This window comes from Cyrtonyx montezumae, unplaced genomic scaffold (assembly GCF_038088225.1).
Source record: "Cyrtonyx montezumae isolate F1298 unplaced genomic scaffold, pur_monq_1.0 scaffold_10, whole genome shotgun sequence".
Classification (NCBI taxonomy): domain Eukaryota; kingdom Metazoa; phylum Chordata; class Aves; order Galliformes; family Odontophoridae; genus Cyrtonyx; species Cyrtonyx montezumae.
The window spans coordinates 44,328,756-44,354,314 of NW_027071826.1; the positions used below are offsets into that span (position 1 = coordinate 44,328,756).

The window sequence follows — 25,559 nt, forward strand, 5'->3', positions numbered from 1 at the left end:
GGGGCCAATTGGAGTTGGCTGGGCATGCCAGAGGCTTGAACTACAGTGAGTGCAGGGGTTGGGGAAGGTGCAAGATGGAACAAGTCTGGGCTGTGTCCACCTCTGAATCATCAGCATGAAGTCAGGTGAGGAAGAATTATGTCACTGCTTGGATTGCAGTGTGGTGGGCAACTATATTGCAAAGCTACACCTCCATCACTCATCCTCACCTTCTCATCTCTTGCTGCTTGCAGATGAGGCCGGAACAGTAGTGTTTCATAGACCAGGTGCCAGAGTTCTCAGAGCTCTATGGGAACATGAGGAACAAGCCCAGGATGTGTGCCTGTGTCATTGGGTATTCTTGCCTTCCTAATCCAACACTCTATTCAGGCTGACTTCCACTGATTTCTTTAGTCTGAGGCTGCATACAAGTTCAGGATAAGTGGGAACCTAATCTGAAACATTTTTAGTCTAAACAAGCTGCAATAGAGAAGAAAACCATGGAACTCCTTCATTTTGATGTGCTGCTTTTGCTCACCTGCTTGTGTTCTCAGAGACCAGGCAGACAGTGGGGTGCTTCTGCTGGAGACAATGAGCTGGTACGATCTTTTGCACTGTTCTCATCCTAATTTTCCTCCTTGCTGTGTTTCAGCTATGACTTTAAGCCCTCTGGGACCTCTGAACTGGAAGAAGATGAAGGGTTTAGCGACTGGTCCCAGAAGCTGGAGCAACGCAAGCAGAGGTGGGTAAGGCAGAGAGCTGGGCCACCCAGTACCCCAAGGAGAGGTGACTGAGCCCAGGTCGTGCCTTGAGAGCAGGGTCTGGTGCACAGGCTAGAATGGGGATGGATGGTCTCTGCCTGCAATTTGAGCTGCTGGGGAGAGATGGACACAGGCTTTGGGGTGTTTGGCTTCAGCTCTGTGCTCTGAGCAATGGCAGCTGGCCAGGACACTGGGGTTTGGAGGAATGACAACAGTGGATTTAAGCCACCTGAGCAGCTGCACGGGCCAAAACAGCCCCTAACATAATCCAGGCAGTCGAAAAATAAAAAATTAAAAAAAAATTAAAAATAAATAAGCTGTTCTATGTTATTGCTGCTTCCTGGCTCACGTCAGCATTGTGGGTGTTGTGGCCCCCGCCCACCTTGTGCTCAACAGCTCTCTCAGCAGTGGAAAACAGTGCTGAGGGGTTCCTGTGTCCCTGACCAGGAGCTGAGCTCCAGATCCATCTTCCACTATCTCCTATCACTGGGATGAGCAAAACTCTTGCCGTGTCTCCTGCCCTGGACACCACATATCTACATGTGAACTCTATGACTCAGTTCTCTCACCAACCCAATTTTATAGGGAGCTTTGTTCTGCAATGACACAACCCCTTTTCTGCCCAAGGGATTGAGAAAAATGCATAAGATTAATATTTACTTCTGAACAAGTAAACAGATCTTGCTTCTTCCTTGATGCAATCGCTGCAAGCTGTACCTTCCCAGTCTCAGCCCCAGGAGGGCTGCTGGAGCAGCTCACGGCAGTGCTGATTATCACAGCTGTGGGAGCAATTAGCAATCAGCCCCAGCTGCTTTTCTGCAGCCCCTTTCCTCCTTGCAAAGAACTCAGGCCTTGGGGAGAGTCTGCTGCTCTTGGCTGCAGGGGCTGGGATCCTCTAAGTTTCCTGGGAGTGAGTTTTCGCAAAAGTTTGGCTCCCCAGTTGATGGTTGTGCTTTACAAAGTCTGTTCGATAGCTTTGCCCTTCTTCCTGGCTCATCTGAGGAGAAGCTTGGAGTGCAAGCACAGGTAGGAGTTGTCTGATAAGGAATGCCCATGCTGGGACAAGTGGTGCTGTGGGTAGGGTTTCCTAAATCCCATTTCCTCTTAGCTGAGGGTGGAATTAACTGCATTTTCTTAAATATAGAAGTGCCAAAGGCATCTTATTGACTACATCATATCTACTGGCTTAGATCTTTATCGTGAGCTTTCTCTATAGCTGGAGGCATTGTTGGCTGAGGCATCCTAGTTAGAAAAAAAAAAAGTTACCTGGGTCAAGAGCCCTTTGGAGTCTGTTTGTTGATGGTGACTGTGCTGTTGTGGGAGGATGATTAGTAGGAAGCCCAGTGAGCCAGTGTATGCATCAGCCTTTTTTCCGATGTGGTCAGTGAGGAGGGCTGGAAGGTGGCTGTCCTGTGAGCTGCCTTCCCTGCTGCAGAGGGGTGGGTGGAAAAGCATAGCCTGAACTTTCCTCTGTGTTTGGTGCTGGCTGGTGATACAGGAGCAGTGAGTCAGCCCTCTGCTCTGTTAGCCAGCTCCTGCCTTGCTGCTGCAGCATAGGCAATTTTCTAAGAAATAGATGGGAGGAGAAAACTATTCTCCTTTTGGGACTGTAAGATGGCAATAACATCCCAGGGTGTGTATCTGAGCCAGTGAGGGCTCTGGGTTAAGTGCTATCACAGGCTGTTCCCAAAGGCTGCTCTGCTTTCACAAAGCTGAGCACTTAAGCATACGGGTGAGCCTTTTCTCTATGGCCTCTGGGATGCATAGGAATCTTCTTGTGAAAGCTCTTGCCTGGTTTTTCTGTTAAGACCTGGCTGCTTTGGTACTGCTTTGGTAAAGCAGAGGTGTCCTTTATTCAAGTGGTAATACCGAGGTTTGGAGACAGACGTAGTTATACAGAATCCATACATGGATACCTAACTGCATTTGGTTTGGAGCCCCTCATTAGAAGAAAAACACTGAGGCCCTGGAGTGTGTTCAGAGAAGGGCAACAAAGCTGCGAAGGGTCCAGAGCACAACCCTTACAGTGAGCAGTAGAGGGATCCGGGTTTGTTTGGCTTGGAAAAGAGGAGGCTCAGAAGAGACCTTATTGCTCTCTACAGCAACCTGAAAGGAGGTTGTGAAAAAGTTGGGTTCAGCCTCGTCTCCCAATTAACAGTGATAGAATGAGAGGGAATAACCTCAGGTTGCACCAGAAGAGGTTTGAGGGGGGGGTATTAGGGAAAATCTCTGAAAGAGTGGTGTCTCTAGGCTCATAACAACATGTTTTGGTTCTTTGACCTCTCTCCTCCACATCTACATCTAGATCTCCACAACAGTTGTATGAAGAAGAGGACAGCAGTGTGAGGGAAGCAGAGGTCAAACTGGAGCAGATTCAGCTGGACCAGGAAGGCCCGGAGGAGGTCCAGGAGGAGGATGTGGTTGTTAGGGAAGAAGAGAGGCTGTGCCAGGAGGAAGAACATGTCCCAGAGCAGCATGAGGAGGAGAGAGTCAAGCAGGAGGTGAGATCAGAAGGAGCTGGGTTGTTTATATTCTCAGCTGAGCTGTTTACAGAATTGCAGAATGGTTGAGGTGGGAAGGTCCCTCCAGCCCAACACCTGCTTGAGCAGTGTGCCCAGGACTGCATCCAGGCAGCTTTTGGAGAACTTCAAGAGGACCTCATGGTCTCTGGGCAACATGTGCCAATGCTTGTTCCCTGCTGCTGGGTGTTGAGACCATGTGGATGTGCTGCCATGACATAACTCGGGGATGATTCTGCTTGCATCTAAGAACCTTCCTGGGTTCATGGATGCAACTCTTTTTCCTTGTACAAGTGTGTATCTACTCCCAGAGTTTATGCTGTGTTAGTCATACCCATGCCATACCCAATTAAAAAGTGCTACTGTTTCTCCTGTGGTTTTGTCAACAGTGAGTAGATCTTCAGGAGTGCTCAAATCTGAATTTAATACTTATTTTTCTCTCCTTGGCCTTTGCCACACCTTTGACTTGATGCATTGCTACATCTTGCATTGCTTTGAAAATCAGTTTTCTTGAATCTTAAGTGCTGTGACCATTCTCGCTTTCTGGCTTGTTTTCTGCACTCAGGAGAAGAAGAGAAGGAGAAATGAAGAAGAAGAAACCCCAGAAAAACGCCCAAAGGCCCCAAGCCCTGCCAGTCTGGATGAGGAGGAGCTGTGCTCGGATCACACTGCAGTGTGCTCCATCAAGGTTTGTGGCAAGGGAGGTGACCCTGAGCTTGTGGTAACATGGGATTTCCCTATCACAGCATAAAACAAAGTATCATTTATCCTTCACTTAAAGTGGGATTCCCTATCTCTGAAACATTTTGTCCTTCCTTACCTCCATATCTGAATAGATGCTCTTGTGAAACCTCAGCTCTTTAATACCTCTTGAATTGCACTGTGTGACTTCTGTTGCACTTTGCACAAATCCTTAGATCAGCGCATGAGCTTTTACATACAATAGATGCACTTAAGTGGTTTGTGTAGCAATTGACTTTTTTTGTCTCTATAAGCCCTGAGCTCCTTGATTATTGCATAGAGGGAAATGATGAGGAGCCTTGGTAGTTTGTAGCTTGTTAACCTGCTGTTGATGTTTTTTTTCTTTTTCTTTTTTTCTTTTCTTTTCTAATCCATTCAGTTTTATGCTTCTTGTTTCTTAGTCAGTATTTCCTTCAGGGAGGATTGTATAAGCACTTCTTCTTGCAACAGTGTATAGATATTAAGAGGAAGATTTCATCATCTATGACAGTCAGAATCTAGTTGTTTATGGAGAAGAGCTTTAAAATCAAATAAAGAGGGAGGAAAGGGTGGTTCTGGATGCAGACCCAGTGCTAATGTCACTGGGGTAACCAAAGCAGATCCAAAGAGTGGGGAAATGCAATTAAACTCTCCCAGCACCTTTTATGCACTGAAATTCTTGTAGTTGCTACTGCAAAACACACAGTTTCCTGACCTGAGCTTAACTGCTGTTGCTAGGATTAGCCCAGGGAAAAGTTCAGAAATCCAGTTGCTGTGGCTTCATTTGTTTATTTGTTTTCATGTAACAGTGATGCCAGAGCTCACCCATACACAAAGCTGAAAACTAAGCCATTCAGGAAAAATGAGGTTGGGGTCTTTCTAAGGATGGAGGGGACCAAGGGAAAGACTTGTACTGGTCCCATTTTGTCCCAGGCTGCTTGTGAGCTGAGGTGTCGGCTGAGTGAACTTTCGTGATTTCTTCTGGCCTTTGGAGAGTGCTTTGAAACAGGAAAATATAACTCTCGCTGCAAGAATGGGCAGCCCAATCTCTGAAGTTCTGGCTAGGAGGCAAGCACTAATTCCTCCAGCATTGAGCTGAGAACTTGCTTGGAAGAAACTTTGGGCTGATGGGCTCTGTCTCACTGTTGTGCTGGAACCTCACAAAGTGCATCTCTATTAGCAAGGACTGTGCTATTAATTGGTTATTTTGCTATTCTTCAATGGATCATGAGATTTTGGCACAGCTGTTAGTCATTTCCTTCCTATGACAATGTTTTGTCCTCTCCTTAGTTGAAACCTAGCACTAGCATTCTGAAAGCTTCCTAAAGTGAGCATTTAGCAGCACTCCTTTTTGTCCACTAACTGGGAAGGTGATGCTTCCCATGCTGCAGGCAGTGGTATACATGGGGAGAATCCTTGTCACCTGGGTGCTGCAGCTTGTCTCTGTAGGAGCTACCTTTTGATTTGAATGTGTTCATATCTCTGCTTTCTTGCTTTCTGGAGCACAAAAAAGCGGAGAGGTTAAGCAATGTTTCCGTCTTCTCCTTTATTTGGTGCCTGAAGTGGTTGCTTGCCTTCCTGCCTTGGTCAAAGTGTTCTTGCACAGGAGTCTTCTGCAAACCTCCCTTCCCTGAAGCCTTGACCTGAGGAGCTGCCTTGCAGGTGGCTCCACATGCTACGTAGCCTGTCTGTGTGTGTATGTAAGCCAACATAACTCATGGCTGTGCTGCTCTTATTCTTGGCTCCATTTCTGCAGCAGTTGTTGACAGCATTTCTAGTTTATCTCTATCTTTCCATGTTTTCCACTTTCTCTCCTGTTCAGCAAGGAAGTGTCTGAGAAAGATCTGTGGCTCTTAAGCAGGGTTGTCCTGAGTTGCTGTCTGAACTCTGGGTCAAGCTGTGCACTGTTACTTTGTACCCTAAAGTGATTGGGCTGTTACTGTGTACTGGTGCTTCTGGTTGGGACTTTTGCCTGCCTTGGAAAAGAGAAGGAAATAGGATGCTCGCTTTCTCTCTGACTGTCATGAAAATACAAGACTGAGGCATTTGTGCCCCAGATCTGTTTGAGGGAGAGGAGAGAAGGAATGTCTACAGTGTGGTCAGCCAGTGTGGCCTATATGATCCGTATGAGGTCCACAGATAAGTAATATTTGTGTCTTTTCTCTCCCACTTCAGATCACAGACAGAACTGAGTCTTTGAACCGTTCAATAAAGAAAAGGTATTTCCAGGGTTGCTGTGGGGACAGGGTAAATGGGATTTCTTGGAGCTCTACCATCTGCCTGAAGCTTCAGGATGTTGCCTTATCTTTTTTTTTTTTTTTATCTCCAGTAACAGCATAAAAAAGTCCCAGCCTCCACTGCCTGTGTCAAAGATAGATGACAAACTGGAGCAATACACACAAGCCATTGAGGTGAGCTGCTGTGCTCCCTGTCCCCATTCTCTGTGGTGCCCCATTTACAGGGTGTTGCTCTCCTACCATGGCTCTTTGTCTCAACCCTTGATAGTGACACTATAGAACCATCTCCCTTTGGATGGGAGCAGCAGTTTATCCTGTCTGTCTCCCTCCAGAGTGTAAAGGTTTATTTTGTGGATGGCTCTGTCCTCGTTTCCTCTTGTCCCCTGCTTACGAGGTGACAGTATTTGTCAGGGAATCATATCAGCAATGTCCTTTAGGTCTCCTTTTGCAGCCTCTTATTCCTGGGCAGCAGCACCAGTTAGAGGGAATAGATAAATAAATACATGCTCAGAGATATTAAGTTTGCTGATGATAGTTTTCCATCCCTACTCTAGACATCCACAAAAACTCCAAAGCCTGTCCGACAGCCCTCTCTTGACCTTCCCGCCACCAGCATGATGGTAGCAAGCACAAAAAGTCTTTGGGAGACTGGGGAGGTTGCTGCCCAATCTTCAGTGAAGACCCCAGCTTGCAAGGTAAGACTCTTGCACTCTTGCAGGATGTGCTTTGCTTTGTGCAGGTGAGCATCTCAGCTTCTGACCTGAATTCTTCCTCAGTGATGTAGCTGGGAAAGCCTCCTGGATGCTGATTGAGGCTCTGCTTTGCAGTGGGAATAAATTCACTGGCATGGAAACTGTATACCTATTCTGGAGGCGCTAGGACTGAACTTCATTTTTTTTTCCAGTGCAAAGTTGGGTCAATCACCAAGGTGATAAATCTTGTAAATTTGGAAAATGCAAAGGTTATTATGTGTTGCTCTTAATTTTTTTTTTTTTTTGAGTACGTGTGATTCTGTAACACATGGGTTGTAAATCTGTGTTTATGAGAGTAAAATTCCTTCTGCATAAAAAATGCCTTGATGTTAACATGTCTGAAATGCTTATTTTCTTAAGTTTAACTATGTTGGATCCAAGCTCTCACTGAACAGAGAGAGAGAGGAAAACACAGGATATATTGCTAATAGGTAGAAGTTTTCAAAGTCTTGGGTTTTAACTGCAGCTGTTTTAGCTCGGACAATGTAATATTTAAAGTATAGAAGGAAGTCAGATGTGTGGGGTTGAAAGAGATGTGAAGGTACACCCAGTAGCATTGGCAGTGAAGGGTAATGAGAACCTTGTATCCCCTTCTCAGGATATCGTGGCAGGAGACATCGTGAGTAAAAGAAGCCTTTGGGAACAGAAGGGCAATCCCAAACCTGAAACCAATATAAAGGTAAGTTAATATCTGTGTGAGGATGGATGTCCTCTTTTTCACAAGAGTAAGGGCTCTGAGCTAGGTTGGAAGCATTGAGGAGGCAGTGATTTGGCAAAGAGGCTGCCTGTATTTGTCAATGCAATTGCACACAGAAGATTTGGAAAAGCTCTTATAGCTCCAATCCTAGTGAAAATGGGGGCAAGAATCCTGTTACAACCAGTAATACCAAAGAGTCTCTTCAATGCCTCATTGTTCTCAGATAATGAGTTGGTAGCCCTGGCCTTCTAGGCCAAAGTTGAACCGCAAACACAAGTTACTTTGCTCTCATTATACCTCTTGATCCTGAGAGTAAAGAAGAACATCCACAACAAGGCTCAAGATAGTATCAACAGTTGTAGATGGATCTGGGATCTTGTGCCTACTGGTATGCTTGTGGGAATGGCAGTTAAAATGCAGCAAACAGCTGCTGCTCGAGTCATCTGGGCTGAGAAAGAATCAAAGCATTTTGTCTGTTCCTGGATCAGTGCTGCTTCCAGGATGCAATCAATGCAACTGGCTTTTGCCATGAGTGAAGCCAACCCTGCAGAGCCCAACTGCCTCCAAGCCCTCTGGGATTACAGGCAATTGTTGCATTTTTCCTCTGACTTCAGTTATTTGGTATTGACAACTTGAGGGGAGAAAATTGCAGACTCTGGCTATTTCTTTCTCTCTTGTTCAGTCCACTCCTTCTGGCAAGAAGTACAAGTTTGTTGCGACGGGCCATGGCCAGTACAAGAAGGTGTTGATAGATGATGCCACAGAGCAATAGTGTGCCTGGAGAATCCATTAACCAGGTAGGTGGGTTATGACCTTGCAACAAACTCCTAGTGCTGTTTTGGCGGGACACTGGGGTTGTTTCTGCCAAACAGAGGCAACTTGGAAGGTATGGTATAGTAACAGCTGGAGCCTTCTGGGCAGTTGCCTGGCTTGGGGCTGAGAGGAGCACAGAGAGGGGTTGTTTCATTTCCTGGCACTTGATAATTATAGGATGGTGGATACCTGCATTGGTTTAATTTGCAGAACAAGCTGTTCAAAGGAGCAGACTCTCTACTGATTTCTTATGGTCTTATGTTGCAAGGAGAATCTTATAACTGGAAGTCGCTCTGGTTGAGCATGAGGGCTGATTTAATCCTGAAATTCAAATACTTTTTAAGTTTAATTCCCTGATTTATTGAACTAAGGGGAAATAACATGTAATGATTTCAGTGACCTCTTGGAACAAGTTCACAGAAGGGTTGTGGTGAGGAGGATGGGAGCATCTGCTGCGCTGGGTGGATCAACAGAGCAGAAGGGGCTGCCCTCAGCTGTATGGCAACAGGGAGAGGCAAAGTTGGGTCTGTGGCTTGTTGAAATGACTTTTGGGGGTCATGCTCATATCGTGTTTATGCTAATAGACATCCTGGTGTTATCTGGAGTTACTGAAAATAGAGGGTTGTGGCAATAAGAAGGGATGGAATAGAGGGAGGGAATAGCTAGCTGGATTCAACTGTGCAGCATCTGGCACTGAGCAGAGGGGATTTGTTGTTCGGGTGAAAACAAGCTCATTCTTTCGAATATAAAAAAGTTTTATTTCATAGCCAAGCTTATAAATAGCTCAGTCTGCTACAAAACACCTTTGTTTCTGAGTTCTGGGGATTGAGCTACTTTTTTTTTTCCTTGTTCAAGGAGCTGAGCGCTGAGTATTTGCTTTCTTGGTTGTTTTTTTTTTTTTTGTGGTGCCTGCTTAGAAAAGGTCTCTTGAATGCCACCTTGAGGTGAGCAATAGTACAAACGCAAGCTTGACTGCAGCTATCTTCTTAGATGTAAAGAGGCAGCAGCCAACAGAATATGCATCTTCAGCTTGCTTCTCTGCTCATAGCTTCCAGAAATCTGTTTTAAGGACAGGTTTAGCTGTCTATTTTACCTGCTGAGAGGTCCCTGCTCCCCACTTCCTCTCCTTCATAGTGATGTCCATCCTTTATCCTTACTGTACCATCCCTTCATGCTTTTTCTGCTCCCAAGTCCTCCTGGCTCACGCCCACATCCCTCACTGAGCACCATCTCAACTTGCACGTGGGTACCATTTTTCCTCTCCTTTCCCCACTGAGCTGCAGCTCCTCTGGGCAGGCTGCAGACCAAGAGACTTTCTCCAAGTGGCGGTTTAGGTTCTTTCCGGAGTCTGAGTTGCCTGAGTCTGTTTGACATTGCACAGCAGCTCAGGCTGGGACATGCTGTGAAGGCTTCTCATTTGGAGCTGGTGATCTCCCATTGCCTCTGGGCATCTGTTCTCTTGTCTGCAATGCTCTTGTGCCAGGGTCTGTCTGCAGGACTCTCCGTACCTGCTCTGTGCCTCTGTCTTTTTGTCTAGGGGCTGAACTAGAGTCAGTTCTGCCTGCCTATGCTTCCTCTCCATTGCTCTCCCCAGCAGCAGTTCTCCATCCCTGTGGAATTGACTGTGGATGCAACCTGGTGGGAAACCCAGCAGATGCAAGACACAAACCTCTCCTCATTGCAAGGTTTATTCCAGGTCATTGTCACTGAGGGACAAAGTGGGTTAAAGCCCAACTGCATCTGAAACCATCTTCTCTAGACAGTTAAAGTCTTAATAATAATTGCGGGTTTTGTTTGTTGTGAGTGCAGACTCTTGAGCATAGTTATCTATTTGTACTACTGCAAGATGCCATTTTATAAGTTCATCTTTATATACGTTACATTAAGCATGTCATGTGTTATAAACTGCGGTCTATTTGAATTTCTGTTCCTGTGGATCTTTCTCTGCAACCTTGTGTTGCAGCATGTCAAATCATCCTACAACGGCTTGTCTGGGATCCACTTGTCATTGCTGAGATATTTCCAATCTACCTTTTCTCAATATTTTCTTGCGGAACTGGAGTTGGAAGAGAAATCTAAACTCCATACACTTGAGCTTTTTCTTCTCTGTTCCAAGGGAAAAAAATAGAAGAGGTTCCAAAGAAGAGAGGATAAGACCAGCAAACTTGAAACTTCCATGAAGAGTTAATTATAACAGCTCTTCTGATAGCAATGAAAGTTTTCAAAATGGCAAGAGGACCTTACCCCCACCTTCCCCCTCCTCCCTTACCCCTAAGTCTATATACAGTTCAGCTTGGGGAAATTTCACTCAGCTCTGTATGGGAAGAGAATGTAAAGAGTTACGTATCCGATTTCCTATGAAGCTAAACATAGCAATCCTATATCAGCTGTGTAGGAACAACCCAGCAAATGACCAAGTCCTCTGAGAGACAGAAATAGCTGCCCACCAGCTTTCTTGCTTACAAGCCTGGTGGTGTTCAGATGCAAAGGAGTGACTAATGCTGGAAAGGACAGTTATTTCTATGAATGACTGGTGTCAGGGATTTTGTTTTAGCTTTTTCAAGACATCAGGCACTAGCAGATATGCAAGTATCATAATTTTGCTTCTGAAAATGAGACTTACTTGGACTTACTGTGATCCCCGGGAAAACAGCACCTTATTAAGTACATCGGAGCTGATGTTCACATGCTGAAGTAGGCTTTTGTTGTAAAAACGTAATCCCATATGAACTTAAAAAAAATAAAATTATATAGCAGAACCTAATTACAACAAAAAATGTTAGTCTCGGTGTTCTATGACTTTCTAGTTTGGCCCAGCTCTTCCAGTGGGGGAACAGCTGTGTGAAAGCAGAATGGGTTAGATCTTATGCTGTCCCTTGCCTCTGCTTTGGGTGAAGATGTGCATTCCCTCCTTCAAGTTCTGTCATCTTACTCTAAATGGGGCTTTTTTCCATAGGTAGCTTGTCTTGGCTGTGTCACTGCTGTCCCATACTACTGCTTAGTGTTTGTTGCTGGCTTTTTTGAAGATGTGTGTGTCTGTTTCTCTGGTTTGCGACATGTGGATGTGGTGCATATGACATATAAGTTTATATATGAGTAACCTTTAAACTCTCAGCATGAGGCTGCTGTCTTGGAGGTGGTTTACTTTTATTTTATTTTTTTCCTTACACTTGGCTCTACCAGGCAGATGACCTGGAGGTGCAGGTGCAGTTGCTTGGTGCCCTGTAGGACCCTCTGGAGCAGTGGGTATGCTGGAGTACCTTGGCTTCAGTTGACTGACCATCCTGATGCTGTTCTGTTAAAGCTCTTGGTGTGCTCCTTGTCTGTCCTGGATCCATACCGACCTACCTCAAACGCAGTGGTGATCTTTGTCATGGGTTTGGCAGCTAGCTCTCTCAGTTTCCGTGCATCAAAGCGTGGCTTATGCAGAAAGATTGGGAAACGGCGGGGAAGAAAGAAGCCTTCTTCCTTCTGTGCTTTCTTCTCTTCTGCTTGCTGCCTCCTTTCCTTGTTGACTGTCATCTGGTATAAAATGGCATCCCACATCTTTGTGGCTCTTGATTTAAATGGTCTGCTGTCTTGACTGATGCTCAGAGAGCTGTCCTTCTCCTTGTTCCCTTCCTCCTGTCCCTGTTTTTCTGCTTCAAGCTCTGGGAACCTGGGTGCTTCTGGCTGTACTATCAGGTGCTTCCTGAGACGATGCCAGCCGCTGCCCTTGGCTCCAAGAAGCCTTGAGTCTTCCACTGGTATTGGCCTGCCTTGCAGAGGAGGGCTGGTATTTGGCAAGCTGGGGATTGGCTGAGGTTGCACAATGTGTTCTGCCTTTGTGTCTATGGAGGCAGGCCCAGCTTGTGCAGGGCTTGCTGTTTCAGGGTGTTCTGGCCTCCAAGGAGTGCTGGGTGTCAATGGTTTCAGAATCTCACCATCCTGCTCAGGCAATTCAGGAGCTTTTTCTGATCTGGATATTTCTGCATCACTTCCATGGGTTGTAACTTTACAAGAGTGGATATCAGGTTTGCTGGGTTTGGGTGAAGGGGCCTCGATGGTCTCTTTAGGAGAGGTAGGTCTGGGAGCTTGGTTAGGAGGCTCTGTCATTGCAGAATGAGGGAGAATAGGCTGCAGTGTAGGATCTGGGGCCTTGCTGCTGTCAAGAGGGGAGGACATCTGCCTTGGGAATGGTTCAGAGCCACTTTTTTCAGGTGATGGAGATGAAGGTCTTTTGTCTTCATGGCTGGATGTTGCTTGGATCTGATGTGATGTTGGTGTCTTGGATCTTGGAGCCTTGACACTGCGGAAATAAGTGTGCATCTTGGTGATATAGGTGGCCTCTGGTGCCCTTTCCTTGCTGGGTGTGCTGGAAGGTGGAGGATGGGAGGAAATGAGTATTGAAGGGTTGTCTGGAGAGGGAAGGTGTGCGTCTATGCCTTCAAGCTGCTGGGGAGCCTTGGAAGCACCTGACTCATGCAGTGGGGATTCAGCTGTGGGGATGGTGAGCCTGAGATGCTCAGCAATGCGTCTCTGCTCGGTGACTTTCAGCACAAAGGGCTTGCTCTTGCGGAAAGGGGAGTGCACACGGTGGTGGGTGATAGGCTTGATGGAGAGGTGCACTGGGAGGCTGGTGGGGCCTGGTGCTGCCCCTTTGGGGGTCTCTGCTGGGGGAGCATTTCCATTGCGTTCTAGATCAGAGCTGGCCTCGTTCACTGGGGAGAGGCTGGACCGAAAAGACTTAGCTTGCTCTGCAGCTAGCAGGGCATTCTTCTTGGCAGCCTTCTTCAGCAGCTGCTGGAGCCGTAGGTTGTCCTTCTTGGGCTTTGGGAGGGTGGGAGGGGGAGATGCATGGTGGCGAATGGGAGCGGGCTGAATGGAGGATGATACTGTGATCAGCATGGTCATTTCCTAGAAGAAAGCACAAAGCTTAGAGTTGAGATTGGAATCTAGCCCAGGCCTAAGCCTGAGTATTCATGAATATAGCCTTCTCTTCCTCTCTAAAAAAAACAAGCATGGAGTTAGTACTATGTGATAAGAGCATCAGATTTTGCTTCCTTATCTTCCCAGGGTGGTCTCAGCCAGTCTCAAGAGTTGTGTGGCAGAGCAAGAGACGTACCAGGAGAAGCTGTGTTGCCAAAGCTGGAGCCCTCCTGTTCCTGGCGTTAGCGCAAAATCTAGCGAAGGTTCTTTGAGGCACCTTGGCAAGTCCTAGCATGATCTGCAACATAACATTAGGAGAAACAGCATAGCTCTAAGATATTAGAGCTCTGAAACATTCCCCAGGAGTGTGAATTGAAAGTATCTTGGAGCTTTCCAGTTTGAAGTTGATCCTGGCTTTATTTTTTAGGTAGCAGAAAGGCATCCCTGTTGTGAAAGGCAGGGCTTAACGATGTGCTTATCTGGTAAGAAAGTGTTGTGACAGAGCACTAGCTCTGGTGTTTCTTTGCTGTGTTGAGCAGGGTGGCAACTTCCTCTATCTCCACTCGCCAGCCTTTGAGACAAAAAAAAATAGTTTTCCCTTTACCTTGAAGTAAATCTTCAGTGGAAGAGGAAGGGATTGTAGGCTGGATTGGGTCTAATCTCCAGTGGGAATTGCACCTGGAACCCCTTTAAGCCAAAGTTGTGCTGCTCTTGGGAAGAGAAATACCTGGTTTTTGTTGTTTTTTTTTCAGCTCTGTTACTAACTCACTGGAGCAGCATTTCCCCAGTACTGCCAATCCCTTTCCGCTGAGCACTGAGCAGATTTGCTGTTGAGGACAGCAGGGGAAAACTAGTCCTGGTTCTCCTCTTTCTCCTCCTCAGCAAGTCTAGGGAGCACCGTACACTCTGCTGCAACCGTGATGCTTTGGCAGCCCCCAGAAAGAAATCTGACTCTGTTCTGGCTCTCCCTCAGTGTGGAGTTGCTGAGTTTTGCTATGAAATGAAGCATAAATTAGAGTCCCTTAACTCCCAGTGCAGGATATGACTGAGCATCCTGAATAAAGAAGATGAGAAGGGGTGATGTCAGGGTTGCCCACAGGGACTATTGCATGCTTTCCACTCTAGTCAGTGAAATTGCAGCCTAAGCATCCACCCAAAGATGGGGGTTTGCACTGATACGTCCGTCTCCGTGTCGTCCCTGTCCCCCCCCATAAATTAATAAATAAACCAAACCCAACAAAACTCCCAGTAGTGCAGAATGGGTATTTCTCCTTGAAAGCCAGTTGTTTTCTTTGTTCCTGAAGTGCTGCTACCAGCACTGGGCTGGGAAGCTGCTCAGTACTGTTCCTAGCCAATGCATTTGTTTCAGCTGCAGTATGAGAAAACTCCCAGCATTTTGGCGAGGGGTCTCAAAGGGATTTGGGCAAGCTGGGGTGACAACTGTTGGGCATTCCCAGCAGCTTATCAGCTTCGTGCCTTAGGCACTGGGCTAGGATTAGGATTTGCTCTATTCTAAGAGCTGCTCCTGGAAACGACTCCACACTGGCTCTAAAGAAGGCTGAGAGTTTGCTCCATTGTATACCTGTTCTTCCCCCCAGTTATCTTGTAGATATTCTAGATTTTTCTGGCTCAGAAAGCCAAAATGTTTCAGTTGAAGAGGGGTGTACCTACAGAGGTGCAATTCTATTCTGATTAGTAATTGTTTGGGTGGTTTTTATCAACTACAATGTGGTCTAGTCACATTCACCTGGTGTTAGGATTGAATATGGAATGATTTCATATATTTCAGACTGTGGTCCTGCAGACAGCCTGTATCATAAGACTGTGGTTTAGCTGCATTACTAAGCCAGAATTATGAGGCTGAACTGCTCAAGCTTGTTGTGTTGAGAATACTAAATAGGCAGGGCAATGGGCTTCCCAACTACTGATCAGCTCTAAGTGCCTCCTTGTCCTATGGATTGCTGCATCTTGGAAAAATGCAGCTTCCTGCATAGATCAGAGTGGGATTTGGCCTGGGATTTTCTGTGAACTTTGTAAGATGCTGCTGAGGTAAGCGTGAAGGTTCGTGGAACAAGAAAGACAGGTCTAGTCTGCATGCATCAAAAATGCTTTCCCTCTGTTTTGGGAGTTAGCCACAGGCTTGTGCCCTGTAACCTCAGGGCTTGTGGTCTGCGCTCCTGAAATCTCTCTTGCTACTATGGCAGCATCTCTCTGAAACCTGCTGTGATGTGGATCTTGGAGACTATATGGATGGCAGCTTCCATGGCACATAGCTGTGCTGGTATCTGCATGTTTGGATGGAGAGGCAAAGATGCTAAAGGTGGTAAAAGGAAGCTGGCTTCCAATTTACTTGCCTCCTCTGTTAAGCTTGTTTTTTGTTTTTTTTTTTATTTCTAGTGAGCCTCCTTCAGAGCCCTGTGAACAGGAGGCTATGCCACTAGCAAGACTTGTGTGTGGCTTCCCCCTTGCTGCATAACGAAGAAAAGCACAGGGAAAGATAAACTTGCTTTCTTACTAGCAGAAAGGCTAGATCAGAAAACCTGGGGATGGAGGGAAGTATACAACTTGAAGAGATCTGTGTTCATTATGGACTGGGAAGAAACTGAGCTGAGAGGCTTCCAGGGGGATAAGCTCCCCCAGAGTTGGTTGAGGAGGAGGGCAGGTCAACCATCTGGAGTTCCCTACCCTTCTGCCCCACTTCATCCACAATCACTCCAAAACTGGGAGCAGCAGGGAGCGTGTTGGCACAGAGGAGCCATCCATCACATGGTGGAAAAGTCATTTTCCCTCAGCAGCACCAGCTGTCGCACACAGAGTGCATCAAGAGCTGCAGGAACTTGATACGACTGCAGATGGTCCTGGGTGGAGAGCTGCGGCTGTTGGGGGTTGGAGAAACGTGCTCTGTGCTCAAGTGGCTTTCTTGGGCTTGGGAAAAAGCCTGCTAATTGCCTGCTGGGTCAGAGAGGCTGGTGGGAGCACCTCCTTCCTTCTGCTTGGCATCAGCTGGGTGGAATAAAACTGCCTTTAACTGTTAGACATGATACAGGTTGGGGTATTTCCTGTGGTAGAAGAGAATTATAGAATCATTAAGGTTGGGAAAGACCACTAAGATCTTCCAGTCCAACCATCCACCTACCACCAATATTGCCCACTGACTGCGTTCCTCAGTGCAATGTCTCCATGTTTAACTTCTGGGGATGGTGACCCCATCACCTGTGTGGGCATCCTGTGCCAGTTTGACCACTCTTCCACAGAAGAAACTTTTCCTCATATCAAACCTGAGAATATGCCTAACCATATTTTCTTGTCTTACAGCTGAGCTTGGACCTGTCTCGATGCAATTCTAAATGCCACAACTCCCTCTGCTCCATAGAAGATAATCAACGGATATTTCTCTTCTCCTGCCTGATGTCAGTTTGCTCCAGTACAGCCTGACACCTCATGGGGTGAGGACACCCCGTTCTGCCTCCAGCTGGCTGTGAGGGATGGATCAACCGGCCAAACCAGTTCCTCTTTAATCTTCTACATGACTCTTTGACTCTTTTTTTTTTTTTCCCACCTTTAATTAAATATGGCTTTGCCATGGAGATGGGAGGCTGTAGCTCCCCTCTCTCCTCTTTTTCAAGTGCTGAAGGAGAAGGACTTGCTGTCCTAGCTGTCTGGCAGGTCTCTTGCTGTGTGATGGAGAGGGGGAGCTTGTGGGAACTCCAGTGAAGGAATTGGTTTTGGAGAGTGATGGGTAGACCCTGTGCCACCCTCCTGGTGCCAGCTGTGCATGAAGATGTTGCCCTGCAACATCTGCTTTGAGGGACCTACATCTGTGTGCACATCAAATTGTGTTTAATTTAGTCCTGTTTATTTAGTTCCCATATCATCCTTTAATCACAACTAAGTAGCTATGCCATGATGTTCCTGCCACTCTACTATGTTGACAGCAGCAGCAGCTTTGTTTCAGAAAGTCACTGCCTTCCCCTCTGCTGCCCATCGTGGGGGTGAGCACTCCTTCTCCAGGTGAGGAGCTCTTCTTGAAGTCTTATTTTCCTACCCTCTTCTCACAAAGGCTCTCAACATAGTTTTGCAACTTGCTTCTGCTTCAATTTACAATGTTTTCTGGATTTAATTTTTTTGTAAGCATTTAATAAAATGAGGAAGATGTTGTAATGATGGCACCTCTGAGAGTTTTGAAGCAGGAGTTCCTGCAACAAACTGTTTCCAAGAGCCTTGCAACTCTGAGCGAAAGTATGAGGGGAAGAAGCACCGGACTATGATGAGAAGAGTTGGAGCCTGATGCATGCTGGAAAATGAGCAAGCACAAGAGAAACCCAGTTTAAGAGTGTCTTGCTACTTTCCTTGTCATTGGGGAGTGGGGAGAATGACTGTAAGATGGGAGTGAGTGGTGTCTGGGGAGAGATGGAGCGGCATGTGGAAGGCTTTCTGGATTGAGCATCTAGGAGAGGCAGAAAGCTCAGCTCCTTAGCTAATAGACCTGAGAAATCAAGCTTCAACTAAAAGCACTGGAGAAGTCAGCTATAAAAATTGCTCTATGGCTTGCTTGTGCATCTGAGATGAGGTCAAAGCAGCTGTCTGCAGGGGCATGCAGCACTAATAAGCTGACTCTCCTATCTGAAACCACCTAATGAAAAACCCTTTATGGATGTGACCTTCTGAATAATATTTCTGTGGAGTAGAGACAGCATATAGATTGCAGAATCTTTGCCTTTGCTATCCTAAATTGTTAGAAATGGGAAAGCTCTTGACATTTATTTTTATTTTTCTTTGCAAGAGAAATCTCTTTTCTTGCTATGATCTTTGCCTGCTGTTGCCCTTGTCCCCTGCTTCTCCTCACCATGGAGGTAGGACTCATGGATTCATGTATGACATCTGATTATATCTTCTTTTAATCCTTCTTCTGCCAAACTGTGATTTTCAAGTGAGACCAGAGCATCAACAGTAGCATCAAGGCATCCTGTAAGCAGCCCTGTGTGGTGTCTGCATGGGTGCAAACTGCTTTTTTTCCTACTCTATCCTGCTAGTAGTTGGGAGAGGGTGTCCAGAAGCTATTCTTTTATTGATGCACATCCTGCCAGCTTGGAGAGCATAGAAAAGCTTTGAAGGCTGTTTGTGTGAGATACCTGTGCTAAGGAGGGTTAATTGACAGGATGTAATTCCTCACTTAAAGTCCATGTGGAACTTACGTGGTTTTAACAGAAACAGCTGTGATAATTCAGGTGCTGGCTACAGCTAGAAGTGAGCAGATTGCACAGAAAGCCTCTGGAGAAACCAGGAAGGGAATTGGCTTGAAGCAGGTGCGTGCAGCTCTTTATGAGGTATCTGAATCAGCCAGGGGAAAGTTTTCCACAATTATATTAACTTTACGAGGTGTTGTTCCTCCTTCTGAGGTAATGTGGTGTGCACGTGCTGCAGGTGCTGGTGGGGAGTGGAGGCGGGTTACTGTGATGTAAGAGTCTTGCTCCAGCTGTGAAGTCTACTTTCAGAGCCTGGTGGACAAGAGCCATTTCTCTTAGGTCCTGTGTGGTGTCTGGTTATGTCCTATGTTGTTGTGTCCTTCAAATTCACCACCCCTTGTCAGGCTGATGGTGCCTAGAGAAGGGGCCTCGAATCCCAGTGTGGGCTCCTGGTGCACTGGCTGCAGTGCCTCAAGGTGTTGCTTCTTTGCAACTTTTTCTGTCTCCATCCTATTTGTTTAGATTAGGCAGGGGGGAAATATGCTATAGCATATCATCTGTTCCTCCTACAGTAATACTGGAATATATTGCTTGTCAACTGGAATGAATAGGAGATGGGATTTGTGAAGAAATATGGCTGATAATAGTGCAATGCTTATTTCTCACAGGCTGCAAAACAGCTCTGTTTAAACTTGAGGAAAGCTTAGCTGATGGAAAACTGAAGGCTATTTTGAATACTACATCTTTGTTGTGTTTGTTCTGTCTTAGGTTTGGGGCTAGACTTATCTGCTTCTCTTTCCAGGCATAAAATATGTATAGGTCCATTTTATAATTGTCTTCATATATATATGTTTGTTAATTAAGAGGTCCTTTCCTACCACTTAAAAGCAGCTCCATGTTGGGCCTTCAGTGAGGTGGTAGATGCAAAAGTCTAAAGTTTCCCAGTGACTTTGTCCCTTGAAATGTGCTCACAGAAGGAAAGGTCAGGCTCTGAGGCATCTGGACCTGAATGTCAGCATTTCTCCTCCCACCAGCACCTCAGGGAAAGGCAGTAAACAAGCCCAAGGAGCAGCGAGGCTATAAATAATGAGGCAGCAGCTGATCTGTTGCTGGACAAGTCTCTGAGTTGGTCTCTTGCTACCTCTTTCCTGCTGTATATGCTTTTTGTAATTCTATGAGATCCTCTTATATATATATTTGTTTTTTAAGTAGATAAAGGACGGATCTGACAGTGACAAAATGTAATAAGGCTTAGTGCTTGCTTAAAAATATTCCTTACAAGGATCAGGTTGGATATTAAAGAAGAAATTTTTCCTGTAAGGGTGGTGAGGTACTGGCACAGAGTTCCCATGGAGGTGGTGGAGTCACTGTCCCTGGAGGTGTTCAAGAAATATAGACGTGTGGCACTGAGCAATGTGGTTGAGGTGGTGGGTTGATGGTTGGACTTAGTGATCTTAGTAATCTTTTCTAACCTTAATGATTCTATGATCCTGACAGCGATAACAAGCAGGTGATTTCTCAATGCCTTTGCATTGGGTCAACTGAGGTTTTTGCTTGTAGTGGGGAGGTTTGATGTAAATCATAAATTTCAGAAAGGTGCTTAATTTCTTAATAACCATAAGTGACAGCTGTGCTAAAGGCATGTACTCTTTGTCCTTCAATTAAATAGAAGGTATCATGGACTTAGAGCTCCTGAATCCTATGGGCGAGTCTAAAGCAGATGGAACAAGAATATTTCCCATAACAAACAGTCAAACAATAGAGGGATAGAACACTGCAAAAATCAGAGATTTATATTAAGTGTAGAGAGGTGAAATTCAGTACTTACTGATGTGTGACTTGTTTCCATGTGCAATCACTTGCATGTTGGGTGAATCATGTTTTGTTTGCGAAATTGACAGATCATCATTCCTTCAAGATCATTTCAGGAGCTGTTTTCTTGTGTTTTGTAGAGCCCTGTAGGTAAGTTCAAAATACCATATGGAGGAAAAAAAAAAAAGTATTTACAGTAGCCAGTCAGTACCAGACGTTTCTCAAAAATAAAGTGACTAGTTTTTAAAAGCATTAAAAGTTCCACGGCTTAAAATAAGTGTGAAGATGACATATTGAATAACACCATTGCATACTCCCAGCTTTGGCTCTGCAAATTTTGGTATCTGAAGCACTGGAGAGGTGAAGGGCAGATGATGGTGATGTTGCCAGGACAGATATTCTAGCAGGATAGCTCCAGGCAGTAAAACCATTTGGCGGCTTTTCAAGTTTACTGGTCAGATTTACTGTTTTGCAAAAGGCAGGGTTGCAAAATGCAAATTTGAAGCTGTGCTTTGGTTGTTACTGTCCCTGGAGAGGAAGAGGATGAGTTCTGGCTCCGCTTCTGCTTGTTCCTGGCTTAGCATGAGCTGTACTTGGAGGGTGCAAGCTTGGGAAGTGCTGTGCTGGGGAGAAGAGAAAGAATGACTTGGAGCTGAGGGATTGGACAGACAGTGGTGAATTTTGGGTTGCTGGTTTCTGTGGAGTTTGATTCTTGTTTCACTCAAAAATTGGGCCAAGACGGCTAAAACGCGCAGGGCTAAGCTTGCTATGTTCAATTTGGACGTAAAGTGTGGAAACATTGAGATGTTTGCCTTCAGAGTTAGCTTTTTTGCACTCCTTGTCTTATCCAGTACTACCCTGCTGAGCATTGTTGACCATTCACTCCAGGCACTAGTGCATCTCTAACCTGTTTTCCAATCACTCTGGGTTGAATTGAGAAAGCTGAGTATTTCCCATGATCACCAGAATTGTGACCCAACTGCTGAGGCCAGTTTTCATGGTAGCCATGCAGATGCTGATAGTTTGGGGGTAACACATTTCTCAGGAGTCTCCTTCCTCTTTAACCCTTTCACAAAAGGTGTTGAAAGGTACTTGATGGTCAGTAAGACCTACTATCCCATAGATTGGAAAGATCTGTCCCACCCAAGTTATTTTCCTGGAGCTCTGTTAACTTTCGTCCTCTTGCCCAGAGAAGTTGTGCATGCCTCATTTCTGGAGGCATTCAAGTCAGGTTAGATGGGGCCGTGGGCAGCCTGATTTAGCCTGACCCCCCACAGAAGGGGGAGGTCAGTTAGAACTAGATGATCTTTAAGATCCCCTCCAAACAAGCCATTCTATGATTCCCTTGCCTCACCACTGATGGTAATGCATGAGGACATGTTGCTCCTTGAAGTTGGATCAGTCTAATGAATTTATTCACAGCAGATATGAAGTATGAATGATGAAGCGTATGAATGATGCACAAGGTTGGCTTATGTTTGCATCTGTCACTGAAGAAGGAGGTCTTCAGATCCATCCCTATTTCTTAAGCAGGCATGCAGTTTTTGTTCTTGACATGGCAAGATAGGGGTAGAAGATCCTACTGGCTGAGGAGCTGACATGTTTGTGTCCTCCTTGAAGTGTTGATTGAATTCCTCCCTACATATGGAGCCATGCATATATAACATGACAGCCTATTAGGCACCTTTTATCCTCCTTGTTATACCTTTGCATCTTGGAGACAACATGGAGCTACCATCAGGAGAAGGTGTTGACGCTGTGAGATGCCCCAGCCACCCTCTAGGATTCAGGGACCCACAACCTCACAAATACTTATCTATCTTAATGAAGTACTTCGTTTTGCATGAATGCCTGCAAGTTTGAGGGACATGGTTAGTAGGCATGGTGATGTTGGATTGATGGTTGGACTAGATAACCTTAGTGGTCTTTTCCAACCTTTATGATTCTATGAATTTCCCATAGCCTGAAAACTTCCCCATGCCACTGCTGCCCTCATCCTATGTTTTCCTGACTGCTACAGTTGCTTCTAATGGATCAAGTGAATATATGTATCAGGTGGCATTCAAAGACTGGCTTCTGGATCTCTGCTCTCAGCTTTCCTGTTGTCTTGTGTTTTGTTCCTCCTGCAGATCTGGGCCTGAAAGCTTTCTCTCAGGACCACTTGCGATGGGGCTGTAGAAATGTCTGGGTGCTGGCATGCTTGCTGTCAGAGGTGTAAGCCCTGCCCTGGTCCCTTTCAGCTGGGAGAAAGAGAGACAAGCTGCACGATATTGAGGACAGAGATCCTGACCCTAAATGCCAAGCAAGGCATTTGAGGAGACCAAGAGAAATGTGGCCTTTGCTCATCCCATCTGAGTTGTGCTGCACATTCCCCAGCATCCCGTCATCACTAGGAAAATGGCAGCAACCTGCTGGTTCCTAAATAGAGGAGCTGATTTTAAAGTTTAAGGCTATTCTGATCTATACTTGACCTGCTGTTTATAATAGGTTGTTGGATTTTACTGAGGAACAGAAAATATTTATCTATACTCTGTCCTTTCTCTGAGACTACTTAGTCACTATCTGTTTTGCCTTCTTAGTTGCAACTGCTTCAATTAAACTGGAAAGAGCGTTTCAGTGAGCATAAGGCATGCGCTCTAACCTTGAGCTGTTGATCAAAGCCCTCTGCAGAAATTCTTTCTCTGAAGTAGGAGGAAGAGAAGAAAAGGAGAAACTTGGATAAGAATTTAGTGTCCCTTACCAAATGCCTTCTGTGATTCTCGTTTACCGCCTGCCCTAACTCACAGTAAGAAGCATATAATTGACAGTGTCACAAGCCAGAAAAACAAACACCACATCCCTTCCCCAATCAGCTCAATCAGCATGTTTTCCTGGAAAACTTCAAGTGTTCCATTGTTGAAGTCTGTATATATGGACCAGCATGCCAAAAGCAGAATCATGCAAAAAAAATTGAAATACTTTGTTTAGAAAACATTCAAATAGGAGTTCAGAAGGGAAAAACAAACCCAACCAAGAAATATTCTGATGGTGAGTAATGGAAGAATGCAAGTAAAACACCTTTCCCTTGCATGTAGCTTCACTTTGGGTGGCTTAACCATTTTCATGCTGTTGAAAGTTCTTCTAGCTCCTCCATGAAAATGCAAGTGCAGAATGAAGGATAAAGGGCAATGCTGTTTGGAGAAGGATCTTGGGAGGATCTCTGGCTAGGCATCATTCGTTTCAATTTTTTTTTTTTGTCTTTTTGATTTTGCTCAGGGTCAGGACTTGGTAAATAAGAGGTTCATATCAGGAGTAAGATATTTCCTTTTTAACCCTAATTCACCTGTTCTATTTCAAGGATATAGCTCATTTTATTTACAAACTCTACAGTATTTAAGGAATGTAAAGCTGTGCTACAGACAGGACTTAAGGCTCTCAGGGCTGCAGAGGTTTCCAATGGAAACTCCTCTGGGTCTCTGTCCCAACCTCTGATTTTCTATTTCCTCCTGTGTGGAAACAATGTCAGCGTGAAAGAATGTGAGATTCTGGTTTGAAGGTAGCAGGTAGGTGGGCTTGATGCAATTTTAGAGCCTGGCTGGTGCCTGCTTTGTACAGCCTTTGTACCATTCATGGTACACTAAGTGGTCTCCAAAGACCTGTGCTTTCCACACCCTCACCTAGCAAAATTCAATTGGTTTTGGTAGAAAGGTGGATGCAAGCAATTGTCTCTTCCCTTTTCTGGTCAATGCTATGAGTAGGGACTGTGAGGTGGTTGGTAGTGTTTTCTTGCTGGCCACAATGGCTGTGAATATGGCATATGGCATCAAGAGATGATATAAGGAGTATGTATGGATTGCATGGGGTATGTGGCTAAGATACAAAACAAATACTGAAGAGGATCATGGTTACATGCCAAAGCTGACAGTGAGACCCACAAAGAGAAGAAAGGATGAAGCACTGAACGGGGCTGTGGGAGGTGGGCCTTGCTTGTGAGCCAAGTGGTAGCAGAGCAAAAGAAGAACACAGGTGTCAGGCAAGACTTTGCTCAAGGGATGGATGGCACAGGTCCCCTCAGTCAGACCAGGCTGGCACTGGCAATACAGCATGCAGTTCAAGGCAGCCAGGACAGGATGTGGGCATGGAAATGAGCACTCCTGGTGGAGGAAATCCAGAGAGTACACAGGCATCCTTTAGGGACAGTCATAAGTATCCTGGTGATGGGGAAGACAGTATACATGTGCTACATAACACCAAGCTGAGCTTTCATCTTAGATCAGTGTGTCTACATCTGTGCAGACATGCACATGAGATTTAAGGGTGTGCTTCAGAAACCAAAGTTCGCATATAATTTATTTTCCATCAGAGTCAGCATCTGTCTCCTGCATCTCTATGCTTATGGTGCTGCACAGTACAATGCCCAGTGCATTCAACCCAGTAACACTGGAGAAAGTCAAGAGCTGCAGCCGGTCAGAGCACTCTGCTGTGCCTGTCCATCCCACAGTCTGTCAACGCTAATTTTGCCTTTATGTAGCTTTGTCAGTGCACCCTGGTTTGGAGAACCTGAATGGAGACTCCCCATCAGCAGCAAGAGCAATGCAGAAGGACAGATAAGTGAAAGAAGCTGATGGTACCTTTGCCAGACAGGCATGCTCTACAAGAGATATAAAAGGAGAAGCAGATGAGGGACTCCCCTCCAGTACATCCTTGCTCTGCTGCCAGTTTGGGCAAATACATTATTTCTTGGCAATGTGACCAACCAGCAGAGCACGTGATGGGAATGAGCCAGTGCAAGACGGCAAAAATGCTTAGCAAAGCCCAAAATGTGTCATGAAAGCTAGTTGGCTGCATTGGTGTTCTGGAGAAATGCAGGCTGTGATTCCTGGTCACAGTCACCTAGTGGGTGCTGCTGGGGCTCTGCCACCATCAGGCTCCTCTTGCCCAAAGCAGGGCATTGAGCATGGGTGCAGACCTAGTGGTTCTATCCCCTTCCCACCCAACAGGTAACACAAGCATCATCACAAGCCAGGTTGCAGGAGGCAGAGAGGGGATAAGGGGATTTTTGCTCGTGCACGTTACCTGGTGCATGGGAGGCTGCAGCACCCTGCTCCACGTCTTTAAAAGCTGCTCTCTACATCCTCACGCGGGGACTCCCTCCTGCAAGTGGCAGGGAAAGACCGGGAAGGAATCGATCTGTGA

The 25,559-nt window shown here is 45.8% G+C and overlaps 2 protein-coding genes across 5 annotated transcripts in view; one reads left to right on the forward strand and one right to left on the reverse strand.

Annotated features, from left to right (window-relative positions):
* Positions 1-17,555, forward strand: part of LSP1 (lymphocyte specific protein 1) — a 38,237-nt gene extending 20,682 nt beyond the window's left edge. For 2 of the 3 annotated variants that reach the window (XM_065755167.1, XM_065755168.1), the window contains exons 3-11: positions 632-721; positions 3,046-3,241; positions 3,825-3,947; positions 6,155-6,198; positions 6,309-6,390; positions 6,771-6,911; positions 7,567-7,647; positions 8,348-8,462; positions 16,702-17,555. In XM_065755167.1, coding sequence (XP_065611239.1) covers positions 632-721; positions 3,046-3,241; positions 3,825-3,947; positions 6,155-6,198; positions 6,309-6,390; positions 6,771-6,911; positions 7,567-7,647; positions 8,348-8,437 — 847 coding nt within the window. In that variant the 3' untranslated portion in view covers positions 8,438-8,462; positions 16,702-17,555. The remainder of the gene's footprint in view (positions 1-631; positions 722-3,045; positions 3,242-3,824; positions 3,948-6,154; positions 6,199-6,308; positions 6,391-6,770; positions 6,912-7,566; positions 7,648-8,347; positions 8,463-16,701) is intronic. The other variant, XM_065755169.1, reaches the window with a different exon arrangement.
* PRR33 (proline rich 33) lies at positions 11,607-25,547 on the reverse strand. Of its 2 annotated transcripts, XM_065755165.1 has the most exons (3): positions 25,440-25,547; positions 20,401-20,528; positions 11,607-13,374 (listed from the first exon to the last, which is right to left on the reverse strand). In XM_065755165.1, exons 2-3 carry the CDS (start codon positions 20,419-20,421, stop codon positions 11,746-11,748), a joined length of 1,650 nt encoding a protein of 549 aa, XP_065611237.1. In that variant the 5' UTR covers positions 20,422-20,528; positions 25,440-25,547; the 3' UTR covers positions 11,607-11,745. The 2 variants fall into 2 exon arrangements, with proteins under 2 accessions (XP_065611237.1, XP_065611238.1); XM_065755166.1 differs by lacking the exons at positions 20,401-20,528; positions 25,440-25,547 and adding an exon at positions 13,991-14,069.
* Between the last annotated feature and the right edge of the window lie 12 nt (positions 25,548-25,559).

Bases quoted from the DNA above. Each gene is read 5' to 3' on its own strand.
- PRR33 (XM_065755165.1), bottom strand. From the start codon at position 20,421: ATGGAAACAAGTCACACATCA. The intron at 13,375-20,400 runs GTAAGTACTGAA...GCTTTCTTCTAG, and splicing joins TGGAAACAAGTCACACATCA to GAAATGACCATGCTGATCAC.